This window comes from Macrobrachium nipponense, chromosome 1 (genome assembly GCF_015104395.2).
Source record: "Macrobrachium nipponense isolate FS-2020 chromosome 1, ASM1510439v2, whole genome shotgun sequence".
Classification (NCBI taxonomy): Eukaryota; Metazoa; Arthropoda; class Malacostraca; order Decapoda; family Palaemonidae; genus Macrobrachium; species Macrobrachium nipponense.
Genome location: NC_087200.1, coordinates 203304981 through 203327115, shown reverse-complemented (window position 1 = coordinate 203327115; position 22135 = coordinate 203304981). Strand labels below are relative to the sequence as shown.

The 22135-nt window shown below is 47.6% G+C and overlaps 1 protein-coding gene across 1 annotated transcript in view; it reads left to right on the top strand.

Moving 5' to 3' along the window:
• The window catches only part of LOC135219066 (uncharacterized), a 155253-nt gene that overhangs the window by 13156 nt on the left and 119962 nt on the right, over positions 1 to 22135 (top strand). The window contains exon 2 of the mRNA XM_064255496.1: positions 12284 to 12443. Coding sequence (XP_064111566.1) covers positions 12284 to 12443 — 160 coding nt within the window. The remainder of the gene's footprint in view (positions 1 to 12283; positions 12444 to 22135) is intronic.

Genomic DNA, 22135 nt, shown 5'->3' with positions numbered 1-22135 from the left:
TCTCGCGCCTTCCCCTTCGGGGGGGGTTTGGGGGGGTTTCTAGGTCCTCTCCTCTCCTGACTTGTCGAGTGTGGAGGGGACGCGTAGATACCCTGACGTCGAGTTGTACTCTGGGTCCTCTATCCGTTCGTCTTCGCGCGAACGGGTAGAGGATCCCCTAATCACCCGACTTTTGCCTCTCAGGTGCGGTTGCCGCGAAGGATGACCTCGGACAGGTGTGGGCATCGTTGGGGCTGCAGGGCGTGCCGAGTGTCCAGGGGCTGCTCTACCATCTCGCTGGCCTCCGTGGCGGTCACCCATGCGACGGTTACGACCACCACCACGACCCTTACAACACCCGGCTACGCTTCACCTCCTCACCTGGTGTACACCCCGCACGCGGTCTCTGTAACACCTACTACATCGGTGCAGGGGCCAGTCGCCGTACCTCGGGGGAGTGTGATGCCGCCACCTGGGTTTGCCGTGCTGCCGCGACCGGACTTCGTGTGCCCGAAGAGCTCGCCCCTGGACCTCCCACCGGTACCTAGGATGTCTGTGCCGCTGGTCCGCCCATCTGGACCGCCTACACAGCCTGCCGTACCTGCCGTACCTGCCCAGCTGCTGTCCACGGACGTGACGTTGACCACTGCTGCCGTTCCTGTACCTGCTCCTGCTGTCTCTACTGCCGTTCCTGTGATGCCTGCACCTGCTGACGTTGTTCCTGTTCCCGGCGCCGCTGCTCCCGATGCTGATCTGTTCGGACAGGTGGCGTCCGGGCCCTGTTGCTTCGGCAACAGCAGCCCGGCTCCGCTCTGGATGACAGATCTGACGTCGGTCCTGAGGAGGTTGACGAAGAAGAAGAAGAAGAGGAGGAAGGTGTCGTCGTCGTCTTCATCGTCTTCTTCGTCGTCGTCGTCGTCTGCCGCCTCTTCCCCTTCTTCTTCTAAGGCTCCCCGCTGAAGAAGAAGAAGGTCGCCTCCCCCCCCCCCCCTAAGAAGTCTCCTTCGGGAACTTCTAGGGGCCCGTCTCGCTCTGGTGAGACGGGGGGTTCTTCCGCTGGTCACCTGCTCCTTCGGGGGCTACGGACCCGTCTCTTCTTCCACAAGGAAGAAGACTACGGGGACCAGAGGAGTGCCGGCTAACACCGGCACTTCCTCACCTGCTGTCAGTGGTTCGGCCACGCAGCAGGGTCCGTCTCGGCCTCTCGTTCGCGAGAGGTTACCGAGTGTACGGTCACCTAACAGCGGCCGTACAGCCAAGAACCAGACCTCTGAGTCCGCTCAGCGTCAGGTTCACGGCACGGAGCGGAAGACTGGTGACAGCCGCTCACGCGACTCTCACCAGACCAGCTCTCGCTCTCGCGGCGAGCAGCTGGCTACCCGGGCGGACGTGACGGTCCATGACCGGCCACGGGCTGAGGCTGGGAAGAGGTCCCCCCGTTCGCGCCGGCTCCAGCGCACGGCTGGTACCAGCGAACTGACGCACCGTGAGGATACGCACCGATCTCACCAACCGTGACAGTGGAGCTCGCCGGTCGCCTGACCGTCACTCTCACAGAGAGCGATCGGGTACGGCGACCAGCACCAGCTCCTCTGACACACGAGACCGGCCGCTGTTCTCGGTCCAGCCGTTCTCCACAGCGAGACGGCTCGACTAGGTCTGCAGCTCGATCGCCACCGCCGGGTTGGCGATCGCCTGCAGTCTTCCAAGCCCACTGGTTCTGCCAGCGAGCGGGAGGGAGCGTCAGGTCTGCCTCTCCCATACCTTCAACCTCTTCGGGTTACACCGGGAGGGGCGAGGTATTGAGGCGGTGATCGTGAGGGGTGCGCCCCTCAGGATCCCACCACGTCGTCGTACGTACCAGGCACGGTTCTCGGACCAGCCAGGTCGTACGCACAGGTGGTTGGAGGAGACCGAGAGGGGTCTGTCGCTGTTCCTCCCCTTGAGGGAGGAGGGCCTCGGGAGATGCTCCTGTTTGAGGGACTGGATGGTCCGACTCCGCAGGGACGCAGTCACTCCTGAGATCCAGAGGAACTTTGCCGAGGTTATTGCGCTGATTCGTCAGCACAACGACCTCGCGGAAGGATCGCCGCTCCCACCATCCGAGCCCACGTCCCGGCTCGAGTCGTTCTGGGGCGGGGCCCGAAGAGGGAACCCAGACCGACGGTGGGTTTGCCGCGTTCTTGAGCTTGCGGACTCAGTGCTGGAACCAGGTTGAATCACTTGTCTCCGGACAAGACGGTTCGCTCAAGTCTGGCAGGTCGAGCAAGCTGCTTCCACCTCCTCTGCTGCGACAAGCGCGGGTTTTTACGTGCCATCTGAAGACCCGATGCCGCCCAAACAGGTGAACCCGGAGTTAGCCAGGCTAACTCCGGGTGTGTCTCTGCAGCAGCTCCTGTCGAGAACCTGTGGTTCTCGCAGCAAGAGGCACTCGGCCTGGAATCTACCGCCATGGCAGCTTTCCAGGCCGTCTCCTGGCTAGATCTGTGGTCCCTCACAGTATCTAAGGTCGCAGCCAACTCCGGGGGAATTTCTCCCGAAGATGACTCGGCCTTCAGGAGACTTTGCCAGTCTGGAGGAAGAGCCATCTCCTTCCTTGCCCACCAGACGGTGAACCTGTGGGCCAACCTGGTTCTCCGACGAAGGGGACGCTGTCCTTACTCGGGTTTCCAGGGCGGCCGGCGGGCGTGAAGCGGCGTTGGGACTTCGCAACGGACCTTTACGGAGTTCCACGTCTCTCTTCCCAGGAGAGATGGTGGACGCTGCGGTGGACAGACGGCGCACTGACGACAGTGACCGTCTGGTTCACCAGGCAGTCTCGAAGGCTTCTGGGCAGCCTCGGACTGCGGCCAAGTCTAAGAGCTCGGCTAGCGCTTCCTCGGTGGCTAAGACGGTAGCTGCTCGTCGAAGCCCCGGGGAAAGACTCTGTCTTCTTCGACTTCTACCAAGGGGAGCCGTAACCAGCCCTCCTCCCAGCCCTCCTCCCTCCCGTGGAGGCTCTGGAAGAAGTCGAAGAAAGAAAAGGGGGAAAACGCTAGGGACGGCGTTCCCCCTCACCTGCTGCCGAAGTGGGGGGGTGCCTGGCCAGCCATTGGGCAACTTGGCAGCGCTAACGGCGCGAGACCTGGATTGTAGATGTCCTTCGGGAGGGATATCTATTAAACCCCTTCGAATCTCGGCCACCCCTCACCTCCAACCCGGTCCAACAGCAGTCGTACGTTCCAGGGTCATCGAAGGATGTAGCATTGAGACAGGAGATCAAGACCATGCTGAGCAAGAGAGCTGTAGAAATCGTCACGGATCAGTCACCGGCTTTTACAGCGATCTTCCTGGTGGAAAAGTCTACGGGAGGCTGGCGCCCGGTGATAGATCTCTCTCCTCTGAACGGTTTGTTCGCCAGACCCGGTTCACGATGGAGACGGCACGTTCAGTGCTCGACTCCATCAGGGAGAACGATTTCATGCTTTCAGTGGACTTGAAGGATGCGTATTTCCAAATACCCATTCATCAGTCCTCCAGAAAGTACCTCCGCTTCATCCTCGACGGGAGGTGTGTACCAGTTCAGGGCACTTTGCTTCGGTCTCTCAACCGCCCCACAGGTGTTCACGCGAGTGTTCACTCTGGTGTCTGCTTGGGCCCATTCGCACGGGATACGTCTGATGAGGTATCTCGACGATTGGTTAGTCCTGGCGAGCTCCCGCTCGCAGTTGCTACAGGACAGGGATCGGCTGCTCGAGTTTCTATCGCGATCTGGGGGATCGTTGTGAACTTCGAAAAGTCCGATCTCGAGCCCAAGCAGAGGATGAAGTACCTGGGTATGCTGATCGACACGGTAGCAGGGCGAGTCTTCCCCGCAGACTCGCGGATCAGCAGATTCAGGGAGGCAGCCAACCAGTTCCTGTCTCGGCAGGAACAGGTAGCCTCAGCGATGGCAAGTCTTGATCGGACACCTGTCGTCACTCGAGAAGTTAGTCCCCTCACGGGCGTCTTCACCTGCGGTCTCTTCAGTGGAGACTAAAGGAGAGTTGGTACAGGCGACGGATCCCCCAAGCTTTCCAGTGTCACTGACACAGGAGGTGAGGCAGGACCTAGCCTGGTGGCTGGACGACAGGAACCTCTTAAGAGGAGTGCCTCTGCGCACTCCCCCTCCGGACATGCAGCTGTTCTCAGACGCATCGACCGAGGGATGGGGCGCACACCTGGAGGAGTTTGCTGACTTCAGGAGTGTGGGACGAGAATGACAAGCACCTTCACATCAATGTACTGGAACTCAAGGCAGCGTTCCTCGCTCTCCAAGAGTTCCAGGACCGCTTGATGGGACACTCAGTGGTGTTGATGTGCGACAACACCACGGTGGTGGCCTACGTCAAACAAACAGGGGGGCCTAGTGCCTCTTCCCGTTGTTCCAGTTGACTCGGCAGGTGCACGAGTGGGCCGAGGCACATCAATATGCTGTCGGCACGCTACATTCCAGGGAAGAGGAATGTAGTAGCAGACACGCTCAGCCGTCGGGATCAGGTGATTAGGGACCGAATGGTCTCTACACCAGGACGTGGCGGAAAGGCTCTTCGCCCTGTGGGGGCGACCAGTCGTGGATCTGTTCGCCACCCGGCACAACAGGAAGCTCCAGGTGTTCTTCTCGGCCGTGCCGGACCCATGGGCAGCTGCAGAGGACGCTCTTCAACACCCGTGGGACAACCTCTTCGTCTATGCCTTTCCCCGTTCAGCCTGATTCGCAAGGTGATCAGTCGAGCAACTGGTCACCCCGAATCTCAGGATGATCCTGGTGGCTCCCAAATGGCCACAGGCCATTTGGTATCCGGACCTGCTCGGCTCTTCTCGCAGGAGAACCGAGAGAGATTCCCCCTTGGCACAACCTTCTCGCCCAGCCACACGTCGACGGTACCACCGAGCAGTCCAGGTCCCTACTACGTCTTCACGGCTGGCTGTTATCCACCATCTCTTGCGAACGAGAGGCTTTTCTCGTAGCGCAGCAACAGAGATGGCTGGAAACGTCCGTCAGTCCTCTGCAGCTGTGTACCAGGGGAAGTGGGCCGTCTTCTGTGGTTGGTGTCGTAGACGGGGCTATCTCCTCTCAGAGCCACTCTTCAGCAGGTAGCGGATTTTCCTCGTTTTTCTTCGCCGAGAGAAGCTCCTCTCAGGTCCCCACAGTCAAGGGATACAGAGCCGCCTTGGCGCTCGTCCTGAAAACTGAGGGGATTGGACATCTCGAACTCGTTCGAGATCTCCTGCTTATGAGGAGCTTCGAAAGGTCTTGCCCACCCAGGGAACTCAGGCCCCCTGCGTGGGATGTGACTCTCGTCCTGAGGAGTCTGACTCGAACGCCGTTCGAGCCACTCCGAGAGTCGTCAGACAGGGTCTGACCCTCAAGACCCTCTTCTTGCTGGCCCTGGCATCGGCGAAGAGAGTAGGGGAACTTCATGGTCTTTCCTATGATGTACGACACTCCAGGGGATGGGGATCCGTGACGCTCGATTTCGTCCCGAACTTCGTTGCGAAGACTCAGAAACCGTCGATCCCTGACGACAGGTTCGAGGTCATTCACGATTCCCTTCCCTATTGGACTTCACCGATAATGATGCGGATGAGATGCTGCTTTGTCCTGTGAGGGCGCACGGCGCTATCTGAAGAGAACTCGACACCTCAGGCCTGAGTGTCGACGCCTCTTCGTTAGCACCGGGGTCACCAAGAAAGAAGTATCCAAGAACACTCTTTCATTCTGGCTGCGTGAGGTCATCAGGAGGGCGTATGAGGCTGATGGTAGTGACGACATCCGTACGTCCCGTCCGAGAGCTCACGAAGTCAGAAGTATTGGCCCCTCGTTGGCGTTTCGTAAGAACTTCTCCGTGGCGCAGGTCCTGAAGGCAGGGGTCTGGTCTAACCAGACTACCTTTACGTCCTTCTACCTTCGGGATATTGCCCACAGGTCCTTGGATACCTTTTCCTTAGGACCCGTGGTGGCTGCTCAACAAGTTGTGTAGCTAACCCAGACCCTCGCAGGCTGAAACAGCATCGAGTCCTGGTGTGACTGTGTGGATGGATGTGTGAGTGAGTGAGTGACTGGCTCCCTCTTCCCATCTTTTCCTCCTCCTCTACCTGTGGGCAGAGGGCCACGGTCGTCACTACGCTGGATGAGGACGAGATGCAGGTGAGCTATATGACAGAGCCCCATCCTATCCCTTTCACTAGGGATAGGAGCAGAATATCCACCACTTCCTTCTGCAAGGGGGGGAAGTGGATGCCTACAAGAGTCAAACCCATGACTTTATATTTGCTCCTGTACAGGAACAAGTTCTTACATTGCTGGTACGAAGAGATACGCTTGCCTCTCTCTTAGTACTCGGTCCAGAGGTCTGACCATTGATCCTGCGGTGCACACCCCGATCAATCGGACAGAGGCTTGGATCCCTCCCTCGCTCTTACGACCAGGGAGGCTTCCAAGGTTGGGCGAACACCAGTCTGTTCACAAAAGACTCAGATTCCTCCCACCAAGAAGTGAGTCTTCCTATTGTAAAAGGACCGAAGGTTTGTATGCCGTGTCGGAACAAATGACAATTTGTCTAAAATTGCATTTTTCCTAACTATACAAACCTGAGGTCCTTTTACACATAGCCCCACCTCATGCCGACCTCACTCTGCAGTTTTTGCTTGGGCCCAAAAGCAAAAGTGATTTGTTTACCTCCCAGTCGCGCGCGCGCGCCTGTCGGACAAGCAGTTAACTACCGAACCCCTTGTTCGAAAGCTTACGACCTATCCAGCTGCCGCTAGTACCTTCCTATTGTAAAAGGACCTCAGGTTTGTATAGTTAGGAAAAATGCAATTTAGACAAATTGTCATATATGCACATATTTCGGAGATGGAAAAAGCTACAACTTCACTTATTTTTTATTGTATTTTTCATGAATTTGCACACATTTTGATATATGAAACTATAAACGGCTAATATGAAAAGGAGCAAATATTAGGATAATGCGATGTACGTATTTCGGAGACTTGCGGCCGCGAATCGGCGCGCTGAGTGAAGGTAAATATATTTTTCAAAAAATTCACCATAAATCACAATATTGTTCTAGAGACTTCAAATTTGTTTCAAAATGAAGAAAAAATGACGGATATTACTAGGCCATAAATGTTTTAGCTTACAATTGTTTTTTGTTTTTCAACTTTTAATTTCGGTATAGTCCAAATTTGGACTGAACGTGATTTTTTTTCCTATTTTATCGTGATTTATATGCAAATATTTCGAAAAAGAGAAACCACAACCTTCAATCATTTTTAGTTGTATTCTACATGAAATTGCGCACATTTTCATATATAAAACTTTATGTAACAGCTAATTTTAAATGGTGCAAACATTTCGACAATCGCACAAAAAAAATTATGATTTTTTCGGAAGAGTTACCGCGCGGACGTAAGGAAAATTTTTTTTTTTCATAAATTCACCATAAATCGAAATATTGTGCTAGAGACTTCCAAGTCATTGCAAAATGAAGGTAAATGATTGAATATTACTAGAATATAAGAGTTTTAGCTTAAAATTGCGTTTTTTCGACCATTTCGGTTAGAGTCAAAGTTGACCTAAAGTTGAAATTTTTGCACTTAACGTTATTTATATGAAAATATTTCAAAACTGATAAAAGCTACAACCATGGGTTGTAGCTTGTTGTATTGTGCATGAAATTGCACACATTTCCATATATAAAACTTTATGTAACGGCAAATTTAAAAGGGTGCAAACATTAGGACAATCGCACGAAAAAATTTATCGGAAGAGTTATCGCACGAACGTAAGGAAAAAGTTTTTTCATAAATTCACCATAAATCGAAATATTGCGCTGGAGACGTCCAATTTGTTGCAAAATGAAGGCAAATGATTGAATATTACTCTAATATAAGAATTTTAGCTTACAATTGCGTTTCTCGACCATTTCGGTAGAGTCAAAGTTGACCGAAGGTTGAAATTTTTGCACTTATCGTTATTTATATGAAAATATTTCAAAACTGATAAAAGCTACGATCATGAGTAGTTTTTTGTTGTATTGTACATGAAATTGCACACATTTTCATATATAATACTTCATGTAAAGGATAATTTAAAATGGTGCAAAAATTATGTCAAAGTGACGAAATAATTTTTGAGATGTGTCACTGTATACTTTTTAGTGCGATAAGAAAGAAATTCACGCTTGCGCCTGCGTAGCGATTGTAAACAAAACAACGCCTTGAATCGTGGGAACTACCCAGCATCCCCTCAAGGGCGCGTGATTCAAAAGTTTTCGGCTGATAGGCCTATAAGTATTTTTGCCGCGCAATTTTTAAAAAAACTTTTTTGAGCCGACGTATGATACGTCCAATCGGCATACGGGAGACATTTTGACTTGACGTTTAATACTTCCAATCGGTGTGAAGAGGGTTAACTACCGGTCTGGTCTTTTGTAGTCCCTCTGATCGAATGTAAATATTCCAATTTGCTTTCGGCTGTCGATGTGGATAGTCGTGTTCTTCACCGCTCTCTGCTCGGCTGTTATGCTGATTTCTTTTCAGTCCTGGTGGGATTTTTCTTTTGTCTTTATGTTGATTTCTCTGATAGTGTGTTTGTGTTTTTGAGAAAAGTGCAAACCAATGAATTACAACAGCCTGTGTCATCTGCCCCAAGCCGACACTGCCCTGGGGTAGAGGGTAAGGGGTGCGGCAAAGTCCGTGCCTCAGTGGAGATTGACCCTCATGCCCTCTGCTCATCTTGCTGTGGGCGTGAATGCAACCTTCATGATAAGTGTGCAGTGTTCTTTGTGGCCTGTGTTGCATCGGAAGCTTGCAGGAAGCTTGCCAGGAGGAGGAAATATATTAAGAAGACTGAATCAGTGGAGGGAGATAAGACACCTCCTACCACACCTACGGTACCTGACCTTGCCTCCTCTTACCTCTTTCCCAGCAATTGTCCTGTACTTAATGTCATCCCTTTGGAGTAGACTTCCGCTTCTTCTTCCCCTTGCGATGAGTCTGAGAGAGAGAGGAAGGGGGACTGTGGTTGCAGACCTGAGGAAAGCTCCTTTAAGGGCCTTCCTCGCCTCAAAGGTACACCTTCGGAACGATGGGGACCCCCCCCATTTAACCCAACTTTTGCTTCCGCAGGTGAGGTGTCAGGTTTAGATCAAGCTTGACTTCCTTGGGATTGGCTGGCACTCTGTCAATCCAGGCTTTATTGGCACACCTAAATAGAAGTGCCAGCAGCATGCAGTTGTCAGTTCCACCATCACCACAGTGACGCTGCCCAGCTACTACGTGCCTCCTCACCTGGTCTGGTCTCACCACCTGACAAATGTATCACCTACAGTAGTGAGAGGGACCAGACCTAACTTGCCAATCTATCAGTTGCCAGCTCCTGTCACTGCAGTGCCTCCCCCTGGTTTTGGTGTGGCACCGTTACATGTTCTAAGGGTTACCGCCCCTCTGTCCCCTCTAGTCATGACAAGTAACACCACCTGCCATTCCTGCTGTTGTTCCTGACTCTGTGTCTACACCTGTTCCTGCTCCCGTACCCAAAAATGTCCATGTATCAGCTCCTGGACCCGATGAGTCATCTGCCGCCCCTTGGGGTTCCCTGACAACTCTACTGCAGAAGCTGAAGAAGAGGAAGGCAAAGAAGAAGAGATCCAAGGTGTTGTCATCTTCAGCTTTGTCTTCATCCTCATCTGCTGCCTCCTCACCTCTCCCTTCAAAGGCTTCACAGCCTAAGAAGGGTAAGGTATCTTCTCCGCCCCTGAAGAAGTCTCGCCTCTAGACTCCTGAGGGTCTGCCTCCTCCCGTCAGGGAGGAAGCAGTTGGCACTCTCAATGGCTCTCCCAATTCTTCGGAAGTGGGAACCGAGATTTTTAGAGATTTTTTTTGTGTTTTAACCATCAAGCATTTCTAAGTGTTTTTGGAGGGGTTGTAAGGATTCGTGGATTTGAGATATTCGCAGTGTTGGTTGGCTGTCTGGTACCCATCCTCCATGAATGCGAGGGTCTACTGTAGTACTTTGTTTTCCCCACTATTGTCTTTCTTGTGATGCTAGTATGCTGTGCCTCTCTCATTTGGTTGTTTTTATGGTGCCTCCCTGGGCATTACAGGAGATCCTCTTTGCTGGTTGTCATGGTGGTCTTATCAAAACATAGAAGCTGGAAACATCTTTGGACTGGTCCCATTTGAAAAATGGTATACTACCACTTTAGTCTTTATATCTATGAAGCATGAAAATTATATAGTATAAAGTATTCATATCACTGGCCTGTATTTCAAAACTTTTCTTCAAAGGTCAAGAGTTTTCCAACTGAATTAGGACCCTTTTTGCAGCTGAATTGAAAAAATAGTTCATTTTCCTGGTCAGGTCTGGTTTCTAAGATATAGTCTATTTCTATTCCAGCATATTTTTCAAAATATTGCAATTATCTAAGTGTTTATGGGCTTTTTTTTGTGTGTATGTGTGAAAAACTGGGTCGTAGGTAACCTTTAATAATTATAATAATGAATTTTATTTCTCTGTTCAAGTCTAGATATGTATGAAAATGGATTGGAAGTGTAAAAACCATCCTAAGAGGTTATGTTACATCTGTTTGGACACGTGGTTCTCCCAGACCATCAAGCAAAAATCACGGATTTTGTGAAGAAGGCATACCAAGCTTAATTTGGAGTCAAACTAGGGGACCAGGGTAAGCCATTCGGGCCCCATATCTGCTGCAAAACGTAAAGAGAACTTACGGGATTGGAGGAACAAGAAAAGGAAGAGTATGCCATTTTGGTGTCCCAATGATGGAGGGAAGGTAAAGATCACGTTACCAACTGCTATTTTTGCATGACAAATCTAAAAGGCATCAATTGCAAAAACAAGCACCATATTCAATACCCTGATGTTCCTTCTGCCATAAAGCCAGTCAAGGAGTCTGCCCATTTACTGGGTTCTTGTCTTCGAGAGAAATGTCTACTGGCGCCAGGAACAACATTCTATTGGTATCAGGACCACGAGAGAGAATTTAGAAAATTCTTCACGTTTGATGAAGCATCTTCACTGGTCTACTGTAACAATATTGCTAACCTGATTGAATTACTTGGTCTGAAGTATGATGTTATGGAATGGAGACTTTTCATTGACTCATCTAACGGAAGTAAGTTTTCAGTGATCCCTGTTGGGCACTCAGTTGAAATGAAAGAATCCCACAAAAGCATGGAACGTCTGTTGTCTGCTCTGAACTACCAGGAACATAAATGGTTGATCTTTGGAGATCTTAAAGTTGTTTGACTCATCTTAGGACTTCAAGGTGGTTACGCAAATTATTCATGCTTTCTGTGCTTATGGGATAGCCGTGCTGATGACCAGCATTATGTCAGACAAGTGGCCATCACAACGTGGAGTCCCACACTCTGGTTGAACACAGCAAGATACTGCTTCCAGCCCTCCACATCAAACTTGGTCTCATGAAGAACTTTGTAAAGGCATTGGACAGGGAAGGTAGAGGATTGCTTTCCTCCATCAGAAGTTTCAACAAAAAAGCATGGCGAAACTTAAGGCAGGTATATTTGATGGTCCTCAAATAAGGGAACTCATCAAGGACGTAAGTTTTGATGATGCACTGAATCCTGCTGAACTCTCTGCCTGGTTGCCCCTTAAGTCAATCACTGCAAACTTCCTTCGCAACCGCAGAAGTTCCCAGTATCAGAAGGTGGTTGATGATTTGATGAAGAATTTCTGCCAATTTGGTACGTGCATGTCAGTGAAAATGCACTTCCTCCAGTCTCATTCTGGACTATTTTCCTGAGAATTGTGGAGGCTTCAGTGAAGAACAGGGTGAGCACTTTCTCCAAGATATGTTATGGAGGAATGCTATCAAGGCCGATGGAATGTCAACTTTCTGGCTGACTACTGCTGATACTTGAATAGGGATGTGGAGTCTGCTCATCACAAACGGAAGTCCCTGAAGAGACCATTCGTCCATGAGTAGCTTCCTTAGTTCTTTATATTCTTTTGTAAGCCTTCTTTGAATAAATCAGTCTATTTAAAATATTGTGTTTCATTCACCTACAAATAGATTGGAAATTAGGATATTTTTATTGTGCCAATATTTCATTAACTTGATCTGATTATGTAAAATGAGCATGATTTTTGAATTCAGTGCAAAAAACTGGCTGAAAATTAGGTATATGTTAGACTTGAAAACAATGCAGGCAAGTGTATTTATTTTGTGTATTAAAAATGAGACCCTTAAATTAAATTAAAAAATGAGATAATTAATGTTCATTGTTCTTATAGTGAAAAGTCAACTGCCAAGAAGAGAATCAGAACGACGGAATCATCATCTGTATCCGGGCACTGTGACATTCTTACAGCCATTGAAACCCGACTTTCTTTACTCAATATGACTTTTATGAAGTATGTTGATTGCCAGATGTGCTGCTTTATACCGGGAAAGGTTAGTGTTATTACTGCATGTACTCCTTTTGTGCCTATATAGTGACTGTTTCATTATATCATAAAAAAAATCATTTTAATTAATCAGAATATTGCAAGATTAAATCGTGCAATGCTCCTTCTGGAGGGTTAAAAATACTTCTTTTTTGTTATGTGTAGGTCTTTGACCTTGAAAGGAATTGTATGTTTTATCTGTATTATGATAAGAATTGTAATTGTTTATTCTTTATTAGTATCCCCTTGTGTACTATTGGAAAAACAACAAACAAACCTCTTGATTTCCATTGTCTCTATCACCCAGGAGACACATTTAACTGTCTACTGATTACTTCATGAGACAAGTGAACTGGCCTCTAATAGTACTGTAATGCATGAGATTTCATTCAAAAGGCATAGTAGTCTTAAGCTGACTCACCATCACTTTCAGGGACTATTTGATTGTGTGAACAAAGTATGTTTTGATTGGTCATCATATTTTTTCTAACTTCCTTACATAGAAAGAAATGGGAATTTATTTTAGAATTTGTGGCATCTACATGTTTCAGAGTATTCATGAGATATTTGTACATTTTGATAATGTTTCGTGTACATGTAGTATGTGTCTGTGGTTTTTTGTTTTGTTTTGTAACATTCTCCCAGCAATCATTATCCTTGTTTTCATATATAATTGTTTTTATCCTTTTTTCACTATATAAAGCATTTATATGAATTAGTATTTCCTTCTGCTTGGATGCATATTTTCCAGGAAGTTGTATAGGATGTCTATACTTGTGTGTACTTGTCATTGTGAGGTGTTAACCTTCAAAATTTTGTTTTAAATATGAGTTTTTTGAAAGCATAATTATACCAAATATATGTTTATATTGTGTATTGAATTCAGGTTTTGAATACACCAAATTTAGGAGAGTCTGCAGTAGGAAGAATATCTGTTTAGATGTATTCACTTGGATATAAGCAGCTATTTTACTATTCATAAATGGAGCCTTGTGTTATTTTGTTAGTGCAGTTAAAAAGCATACAGCACTACTGTAGTTTTTCTCTGACTTGGTAATTTCCTACATTGACACTAATTAGGATTGTGTTCCTTTTCCTCTTCCAGATATTTTATCGTGGCTTTATATAGGTATTTAACACCAGTCTCTCACATTTATGTCCTTTCCCATTATTTATAGGCACTTACCACTTATTTTTATGCAATAGCCACCTTTTCTGTTATTTCTCTACTCATATACCATTTTAATCTTTAGCCATCTTAGTTAGGTTTCCAAAATCAGGACATCACAGATTCCTTGCTTTACTATCTATGATTGTTTTTAACTGATTACCAGCCGGCGCTTGGAATTTATCCTATTGTTAAGACCTCAGGTTTGTTAGCTATGAAAAATACAAATTGGTTAAAAATTTGTCATATTTGTTCCTTTTGTGAACTTGAAAGAAAAATCCTTTTGCATAAGACCAAACCTCCTATTTTACTTTGAATATCCTCATTCCAGTGTTAGGTACCTTCACACTAATAAGGCTTATGATAACTCTTCATGATATACAGTGTATGATTAAAGGGGGTTTCACTTAGAGGATGAGTATTCTGCTGGAAGAAGACTTGATGTAGTGCTCCCACATTCAGGAACGGCTTTATTTCAAGGCTGATTATTGCACTGCAAGTGGATAATTCAGGTAAAATCTAAGAGGTTTGTTCTGTGAAACAAAAAATATTTTGTTGGTAAGTTGGTTTTTTTATATGCAGTGCATTATTTTTGTTGATGCTTACATTCCCCTGTTAACCCTCTTACGCCAAAGCGGTAAAAAAAAAATTGTCTCCCGTGTGCCGGAGGTGTTTCAGAGTGAGCACGGAAGCGGAAAAAATATTTATTTCAAAAAATCACAGCGCGCTTAGTTTTCAAGATTAAGAGTTCATTTTTGGCTCCTTTTTTTGTCATTGGCTGAAGTTTAGTATGCAAACCATCAGAAATGAAAAAAATTATCATTATCATATATAAATAATGCGATATATGATAGCGCAAAAAACAAAAATTTCATATATAATTGTATTGTCAAAATCGCACTGTGCGCAAAACGGTTAAAGGTAACCAGTTACTTTTTCTTTCGTTGTAATGTACACTAAATTGCGATCAATTTGGTATATAACACATTGTAAAACGATAAAAGCAACACAGAGAAAATATTATCACAAAATAATGCATGAATTCGTAAACGCCGAACCCGCGGTAAACAAAATATTTTTGTACATGAACTCCCTGCCAGATATATACTTAGCTATAGTCTCCGACGTTCCGACAGAATTTCAAATCTCGCGGCACACGCGACAGGTAGGTCAGGTGGTCTACCTTACCCGCCGCTGGGTGGCGGGCGTATGAACCAATCTATCTCTCCAGCCAGATTTTTTTCTGTCGCTGAAGCGATAACAACTGTTGTCGGTTCATTCCGATATATTCTTCATTTCTCGCTTGCCTGGAGATTGATTTGGACATTTTGGTGACGTATTCGCTCTATGTTGGCTTGGCATACGCTGATTGTGGACCGTTATTGACTTTGCGCTGGATTTTCCTGTAGAATGTCTGATTTTGATTCTGTTTCCAAAACTCCGGTTTTGTTTAGAGTATGTTTGACCGATGGATGTAAGGTGAGGTTACCGAAAGCTGAGGTTGACCCTCACACTTTCTGTGTTAAATGTAGGGGGAATGGAATGTTTCGTTGAGTAACCCGTGTCAAGAGTGTGAGGTTTTGAACGAAGATGAATATAAGGCTCTTTCTTCTTATATTAGGAAACTTGAAAGGGATAGGGTACGTAAAGCTTCTTCAAGGAGTTCGAGCAGGTCGAGAATGAGTGAGAATGAAACTAACATTAATGTAGTTTTAGAACCTTCCTCCCAGGTCTCAGCTCCTGCTCCCCGCACCGAAGTCGTAGATTCGTACTTCGGAGGCGGCGGCCTCAAAAGCTTCCTTGTGTTCTAAGGAAGACAAGAATCTTGCGTACTGATCAAGGTAAGAGTGTCAGTGATGATAAGTGCAGTGTAACCCAGTGATGTGGAGGGTGCGTCTGACCGGCTCCTTAGTGCCTCCAGGCCTAGACCTCTTCCAGACTCCCAGTTCCAGTGGAGGAGGAAAAAGTCGGAAAGCCGCAGGAGGGCTAGGGAGAGCCCCACCGGTCAGGCGTCCCCTCGGCCAGATCCTGAAGTTCGCTCCCAGGCTGCCTTGGATCGTAAGAAGAAGAATATTCTTCGCCAGTGTTTTTCGTCATCCTCTTCTCCTTCGCCGAAGCGTGGTTGGAGCTCTAAGGAGGCGTTACGCCCGTTGAAGAGGGCTGCGGAGGCTCCCTTCAGTACGTTAGCGTCCAGCCAGAAGACTTTTCTGATGTAGCTTCCTTGCAAGCAAAGAAGCCTAGGAGATCGATTGATCGCCTCCTTCTCCCGCGCCTCGCGCTGAGCTTGCTTCGGAAGAAGATCCTGGGGACTCTCCTTCTCGAGTGCTAGCGGGCCTACAAGCTCAGATCACAGCCTTGGCGGACTCCTTGGCATCGAGATCGCGTAGAAGGAAGGATTTGTCTCTCCCGATCAAGAGATCGAGGCGCGTTTCGTCGGAAGAGCGCTCTCCTTGTAATCGGCGTTCTCCTTCTTTTGAGGATTCTTCTACACATCGTAACATTTCACGAGAGGAACACCACTCCCGCTCGGAGGTGTCGAGACGCCATTCGACGGATAGGCGCTCCTTGGACTATGAAGATATTTCCCCAATCGGATTCCTGCCTCGGGTAGACGCTCAGCCCCTTCTGTTTCTCCTTCCTTCTCTAGAGGTTTCGTGGCAATAGAAAAAAAACAAAAAGAAACAAAAAAAAAAAAAAAAAAAAAAAAAAAAAAAAAAAACAAAAAAAAAAAAAAAAAAAAAAAAAAAAAAAAAAAAAAAAAAAACAAAAACAAGAGAGTGAGCTCGGCTCAGGTCAAGAAGACTTAGTTCGTCGTCTCCGTCTCATCTTTCTTCTCCTCGTCTTCTCAGAGAACCTAGGGAATGCCCTTCTGAAAGTAGGCGCACTTCTCCTTCCGACTACTGTAGTCGGGCGTCGGATAACGTGACTGGTAGGCGCTCATCGCATGGAGTTCGCTCCTCCCCTGTAAGACATCAAGAGTCTAGTAGGAGCCCTGCTCCTGGTAAGCGTCATTCTTTTAGTAGCTGTTCTCCTGGAGAAAGACACCTTGATCCTCGTTTGCTTCGTTCTCCTAGTAGGCGCTCTTCGTTCTCGAGACTCCCTACTCCTGATCGGTCTCCTCTTGCTAGAAGTCAAGAACGCCTCAAGCGCCCTGATTCTGTTAGGCGCTCGGAGCCTTACAGACGTTCTAACCCTTGGTAAGGACCAAGATCTCGCAGAACGCCCTGTTCCGTTTAAGCGCTCGGAGCGTAGCAGCCGCTCTCCGCTTCGTAGGCATCAAGAGCCTCTCAAGCGCCCTGCTCCTGAAAGGCGCCCTATTTTTAGCAACGTTTCGCCGCTTGGTAGGCGCCAGGATTCCACTAAGCGCCCTGTGACAGATAGGCGCTCGGCGCCTAGTAGCCGCTCTCCTCACGATCGGCGCCAGGATTTTAGCAGGCGCTCTCCCTCTCGTAGTTTCCCTAGGGATAGACGTGGTCTTTCTAGAGAAAGGAGTCCTTCCTCTTTTGCTGTTAAGAGTTTGTCTGCATTTAGGAAGGAATGCGAGTTTAGACAAGAATTTTCGGATAAGCGTCCTTCTTTTACAACTCGTCGTTCTCCTGTACGCCTCTCTACTTTGGAATCTCATTTCAAGACGTTTGTCTCCTTCATCGCACTGTACCCCAGCTAGGAAATCATCTAAGGATTCTCATAAGGATCCTCATCCCCGTTCTCCTCCTCAAGAAGACCAGGAAGCCTCTGAGGAAGAAACTAATACATCGGCAACAGTTTTCTTCGTACAAGAAGCTCACAGAGCTTCTCCTTCAGGAGTTCGGAGAGTCTTTGAGCCCTACTGCTCCTCCTTCTCCACATCGTTGTTCTCCACAGCGAAAGCAACGAAAGGATCTTCGTGTGTGAGAATGAAACCGACTCTTCTATGAAGAAAGCGCTCAAGAGTTTCGGTTCATGGATGCGTACTAAAGAAGAAGCGGGGAAAAACAATGTTTGCCTTCCCTCCGTCGAAGCTTTCAGGACGGACAGGATTTTGGTATGAGACAGGAGAACCCTTGGGACTGGGCCTTCCGTCTTCAGCTGACGCAGATTTTTCGGCACTAGTAGACGCCACTAGAAGATCAGCTTTGAATTCGGCCAAAACTACGTGGGCAATGAATGAAATAGATCACATTCTAAAAGGCATTTTTAGAGTCTTGGAAGTTTTCAACTTTCTCGATTGGTCCCTCGGAGTCCTAGCCAAGAAAACTCAAGGACCGGACACGTTTTCTCCGGAGGATTTGAATTGTGTCTTATCCTGTATGGATAAATCGGTGAGGGATGGGGCCAGCGAAATAGCTTCACTGTTTGGAGCAGGGGTCTTGAAGAAAAGATCAGTATTTTGCTCATTTTTAACAAAGTCGGTCTCACATGCTCAGAGATCGTCTTTGCTTTTTGCCCCTCTCTCTACACAGCTGTTTCCTAAACACCTGGTTCAAGACATTTCGAAGGCTCTCTCTGCCAAAGCTACGCAGGACCTTCTAGCGCAGTCTGCAAGGAAAGCCGGCCCTACCTTCAAGACTAAGACAAAGAAAGCTAAGCCGACCTCTCAGGAACCCTTTCGAGGGCATCTACCTCTAGATCCTCTTCGTTCAGAGGTCGGAAACCAAATAGAAGAGGGAGGACTTTTACGAAGTCAATCAAACCTCCCAAGTAAGACTCAAGTCCTTCAGACAACTGTAGGCGCCAGGCTTTTACAGTTTGCAGAAGTCTGGGCCCAGAAAGACGCAGATGCCTGGACCCTGTCAATTTGAGGAAGGGCTATCTAATCCCGTTCTCTTCGAGGCCTCCCTTGACGAATACCCGAGGGAGTTGACGGCCAGATACAGGGACCCCATCATGAATCAAGCCCTCGACTAGCGGTAGATCAGATGCTGGAAAAGGAGGCGCATCGAACTAGTGGCAGATCATCTTTCGGCAGGCTTACAACCGCCTGTTCCTAGTTCCGAAATCCTCAGGGGGATGGAGACCGGTGTTGGATGTAAGCGCCCTGAACTTCTTCGTCGAAAAGAAGAAGTTCACGATGGAGACCACTGCCTCGGTGTTAGCAGCACTCCGTCCAGGGGACTGGATGGTGTCCTTGGACTTACAGGACGCTTACTTCCACGTACCAATCCATCCTTCCTCGAGGAAGTTTCTAAGATTCATGATGGGGGGAAGAATCTTCCAATTCAGGGCCTGTGTTTTGGCTCTCCACGGCCCCCCAAGTCTTTACGGCCATCATGAGGAATGTGGCACAATGGCTTCACCTAAAGAAGGGGTGAGGATTTCGCTCTATCTCGACGATTGGCTTATAAGGCCAATTCCAGATCGTTGTCGTTGTCTGAAGGACTTGAAGAAAACCCTGGATTTGACTTATTCCTTAGGACTTCTGGTCAATCTGCAGAAGTCAAGTCTGATTCCCGCTCAAGGAGTGCGTTTATCTGGGGATCCAGATGAACTCTCTGAGTTTTCGGGCTTTTCCGTCACAGGAGAGGGAGGATTAAGCCCGGGGAACTCGAAAAAAGTAACAAACCTTCCCTTTTTAAAGGGAAAGAAACGATATGCACAGTGAGGGAGTGGATGAGTCTGCTGGGGACGCTCTCCTCACTGGAGCAATTTGTTTCCCTAGGAAGGTTGCACCTGAGACCGCTCCAATTCTTTCTTCATCGGAATTGGAGTCGTCCTTCTCAGGATTTGAAGTTCTCCCTGTCAATTACTCTTCAAATCAAGAAGGGAGTTAGCATGGTGGGCGGATCCCGACAAGTTCTCGCAGGGACTGCCGCTTCAATCCCAGAAACCCCAGCCTGGTGTTGTTCTCCGATGCGTCGGAAACAGGTTGGGGGGCGACTCTGGGAACCAAGGAGGTGTCAGGAACCTGGATGGGGGACCAGTCTTCCTGGCACATCAACAGGAAAGAACTAATAGCCGTGTGGCTTGCTCTGAAGGAGTTCGAGTCAGATGTGACAGGAGCAGTTGTGCAAATAAACTCGGACAACACCACGGCTCTGGCATACATCAGGAAACAGGGGGGGACGCATTCCTTCTCTCTGTACGAAACAGCAAGAGATCTTCTTCTGTGGACAGAAGAAAGGGGGATAAAACTTCTCACCAGATTCGTACAGGGAGAAAGGAATGTAAGGGCAGATCTCCTCAGCAGGAAAGATCAGGTCCTTCCCACAGAGTGGACTCTGCACCAAGATGTTTGCCAGAGCCTTTGGAAGTTGTGGGGCAGGCCTCTCTTAGACCTGTTTGCAACTTCAAAGAACAAAAGACTGGATCTGTATTGCTCGCCCATCTCGGATCCAGGAGCAATAGGGATAGACGCTCTCCTACTCGATTGGAAAGGACTCGATGTATACGCGTTTCCCCCCTTCAAGATTCTGGGGTTGACTTTAAAAAAGTTCGCAGAGTCAGATTCCGCGAGGATGACTTTGATAGCTCCCTTTTGGCCAGCACAAGATTGGTTCACAGAGGTGCTGGAATGGCTAGTGGATTTTCCAAGATCGCTTCCTCTAAGGAGCGATCTACTCAGACAGCCCCACTTCGACAGGTACCACAAAAACCTCCCCGCTCTCAGTCTGACTGGCTTCAGACTGTCCAGAAACTGGTCAGAGCGAAAGGCTTTTCGTCAGCAGCTGCTAAGGCAATCGCTAGAGCGAGGAGGTCTTCCACCTTACGAGTGTACCAATCGAAGTGGGATGTCTTCAGAAGATGGTGCAAGAGGAATAACGTTTCCTCTTCCAGTACCTCTGTGAATCAAATTGCAGACTTCTTTTTATTCTTAAGACAAGAATGTGGCTTAGTCGTTTCGACGATTAAAGGCTATCGTAGTATGTTGGCGAATGTCTTCAGGCACAGGGGCCTCAACTTATCGGAAGATAAGGACCTACAGGACCTTATTAGGTCTTTTAATTCAACGAAAATGCAGTATCCTAAGACACCTAGCTGGAATTTGGATGTAGTCCTTCAATTCCTTGGGTCCTCTAGGTTTGAACCCCTAATTCAGCCTCATTCAGAGACCTTACCAGGAAGACTCTGTTTTTGAATGGCTCTAGCTTCCGCCAGAAGAGTGAGTGAGCTTCAGGCGATTGATGGTAATGTGGGTTTTAAGGAGGACTCTCTCATTTGCTCTTTCCTTCCTGGTTTTCTTGCAAAGAATGAGAACCCATCAAGTCCATGGCCCAAGAACTTCGAGATTCGTTGGTTATTCTTTTTTGGTAGGAGAAGAACCCGAGAGAACTCTTTGCCCAGTGAGAATGGTGAAATACTACCTTAGAAGAAAAGAGCAACTGAAAGCCAACCGAGAGGTCCTGTGGTGTTCAGTAAAAGAGCCTACTCGTCCATTGTCGAAGAACGCATTGTCCTTCTTCTTGAGAAGCCTCATCAAAGAAGCACACGGATCCTGCAGAGAAGAACATCTTAGGCTTCTTAAAGTGAAAGCACACGAAGTAAGAGCCATAGCAACTTCTCTTGCTTTCAACAAGAATATGTCCGTGCGAAATCTGATGGAGACAACATTCTGGAGATGTCAGTCAGTGTTCGCGAACCACTACTTACGTGATGTGAGAATCACTTACAAAAATGCTTCGCCTTGGGCCCGTACGTATCTGCGGATTCAGTGCTGGGGCAGGGAGCTGGAACTCATCCTGTTTAGTAGTATAAATTTTTCCCCCTTGTATTTGTTGTTGTTGGTTGCCTTAAAGAGGATGCATGAAGGCATCTCTTTAGGTCGTAATACTAATCTTTAGTAGTTTGGTTAGGTGGTCTGATGAGTGTGGCTCCTTGCAGTAGTAGTGGTTAGGGACCTGTTAAGATAGGGACGAACTCCTTTAACGGATCCGACTTGGATTCTACCACACAAAGGGATCACATATCCCAGTGGTAGATCCGAGAGTCTTTCAGCATCAGGTCACGTCCTAGCTGTAGCTCTCCAGGCAACGCAGACTCAGAGACAATATCAATGAAGTCTTCTGCCTGAACAGGTAAGAACCAAGGTTATTTATATCCTACAACATCAGTTGTTTCTTATCTCTCCTTATTACTTTAGCTGTCTCTTACCCTCCACCAAGGGTGCCAATCAGCTAAGTATATATCTGGCGGGGAAGTTCATGTACAAAAATGATATTGTTAAACTACAATAAAGTTTTGTACATACTTACCTGGCAGATATATACGTCTAATGGCCCACCCAGCCTCCCCTCAGGAGACAGGTGAAAGAAAAAAATCTGGCTGGAGAGATAGATTGGTTCATACGCCCGCCACCCAGCGGCGGGTAAGGTAGACCACCTGACCTACCTGTCGCGTGTGCCGCGAGATTTGAAATTCTGTCGGAACGTCGGAGACTATAGCTAAGTATATATCTGCCAGGTAAGTATGTACAAAACTTTATTGTAGTTTAACAATATCATTTTTTCCAAAAATTCACCATAAATCTAAATATTGTCCTAGAGACTTCCAATTTCTTTCAAAATGAAGACAAATGATTGAATATCACTATACTGTAAGAGTATTAGCTTACAATT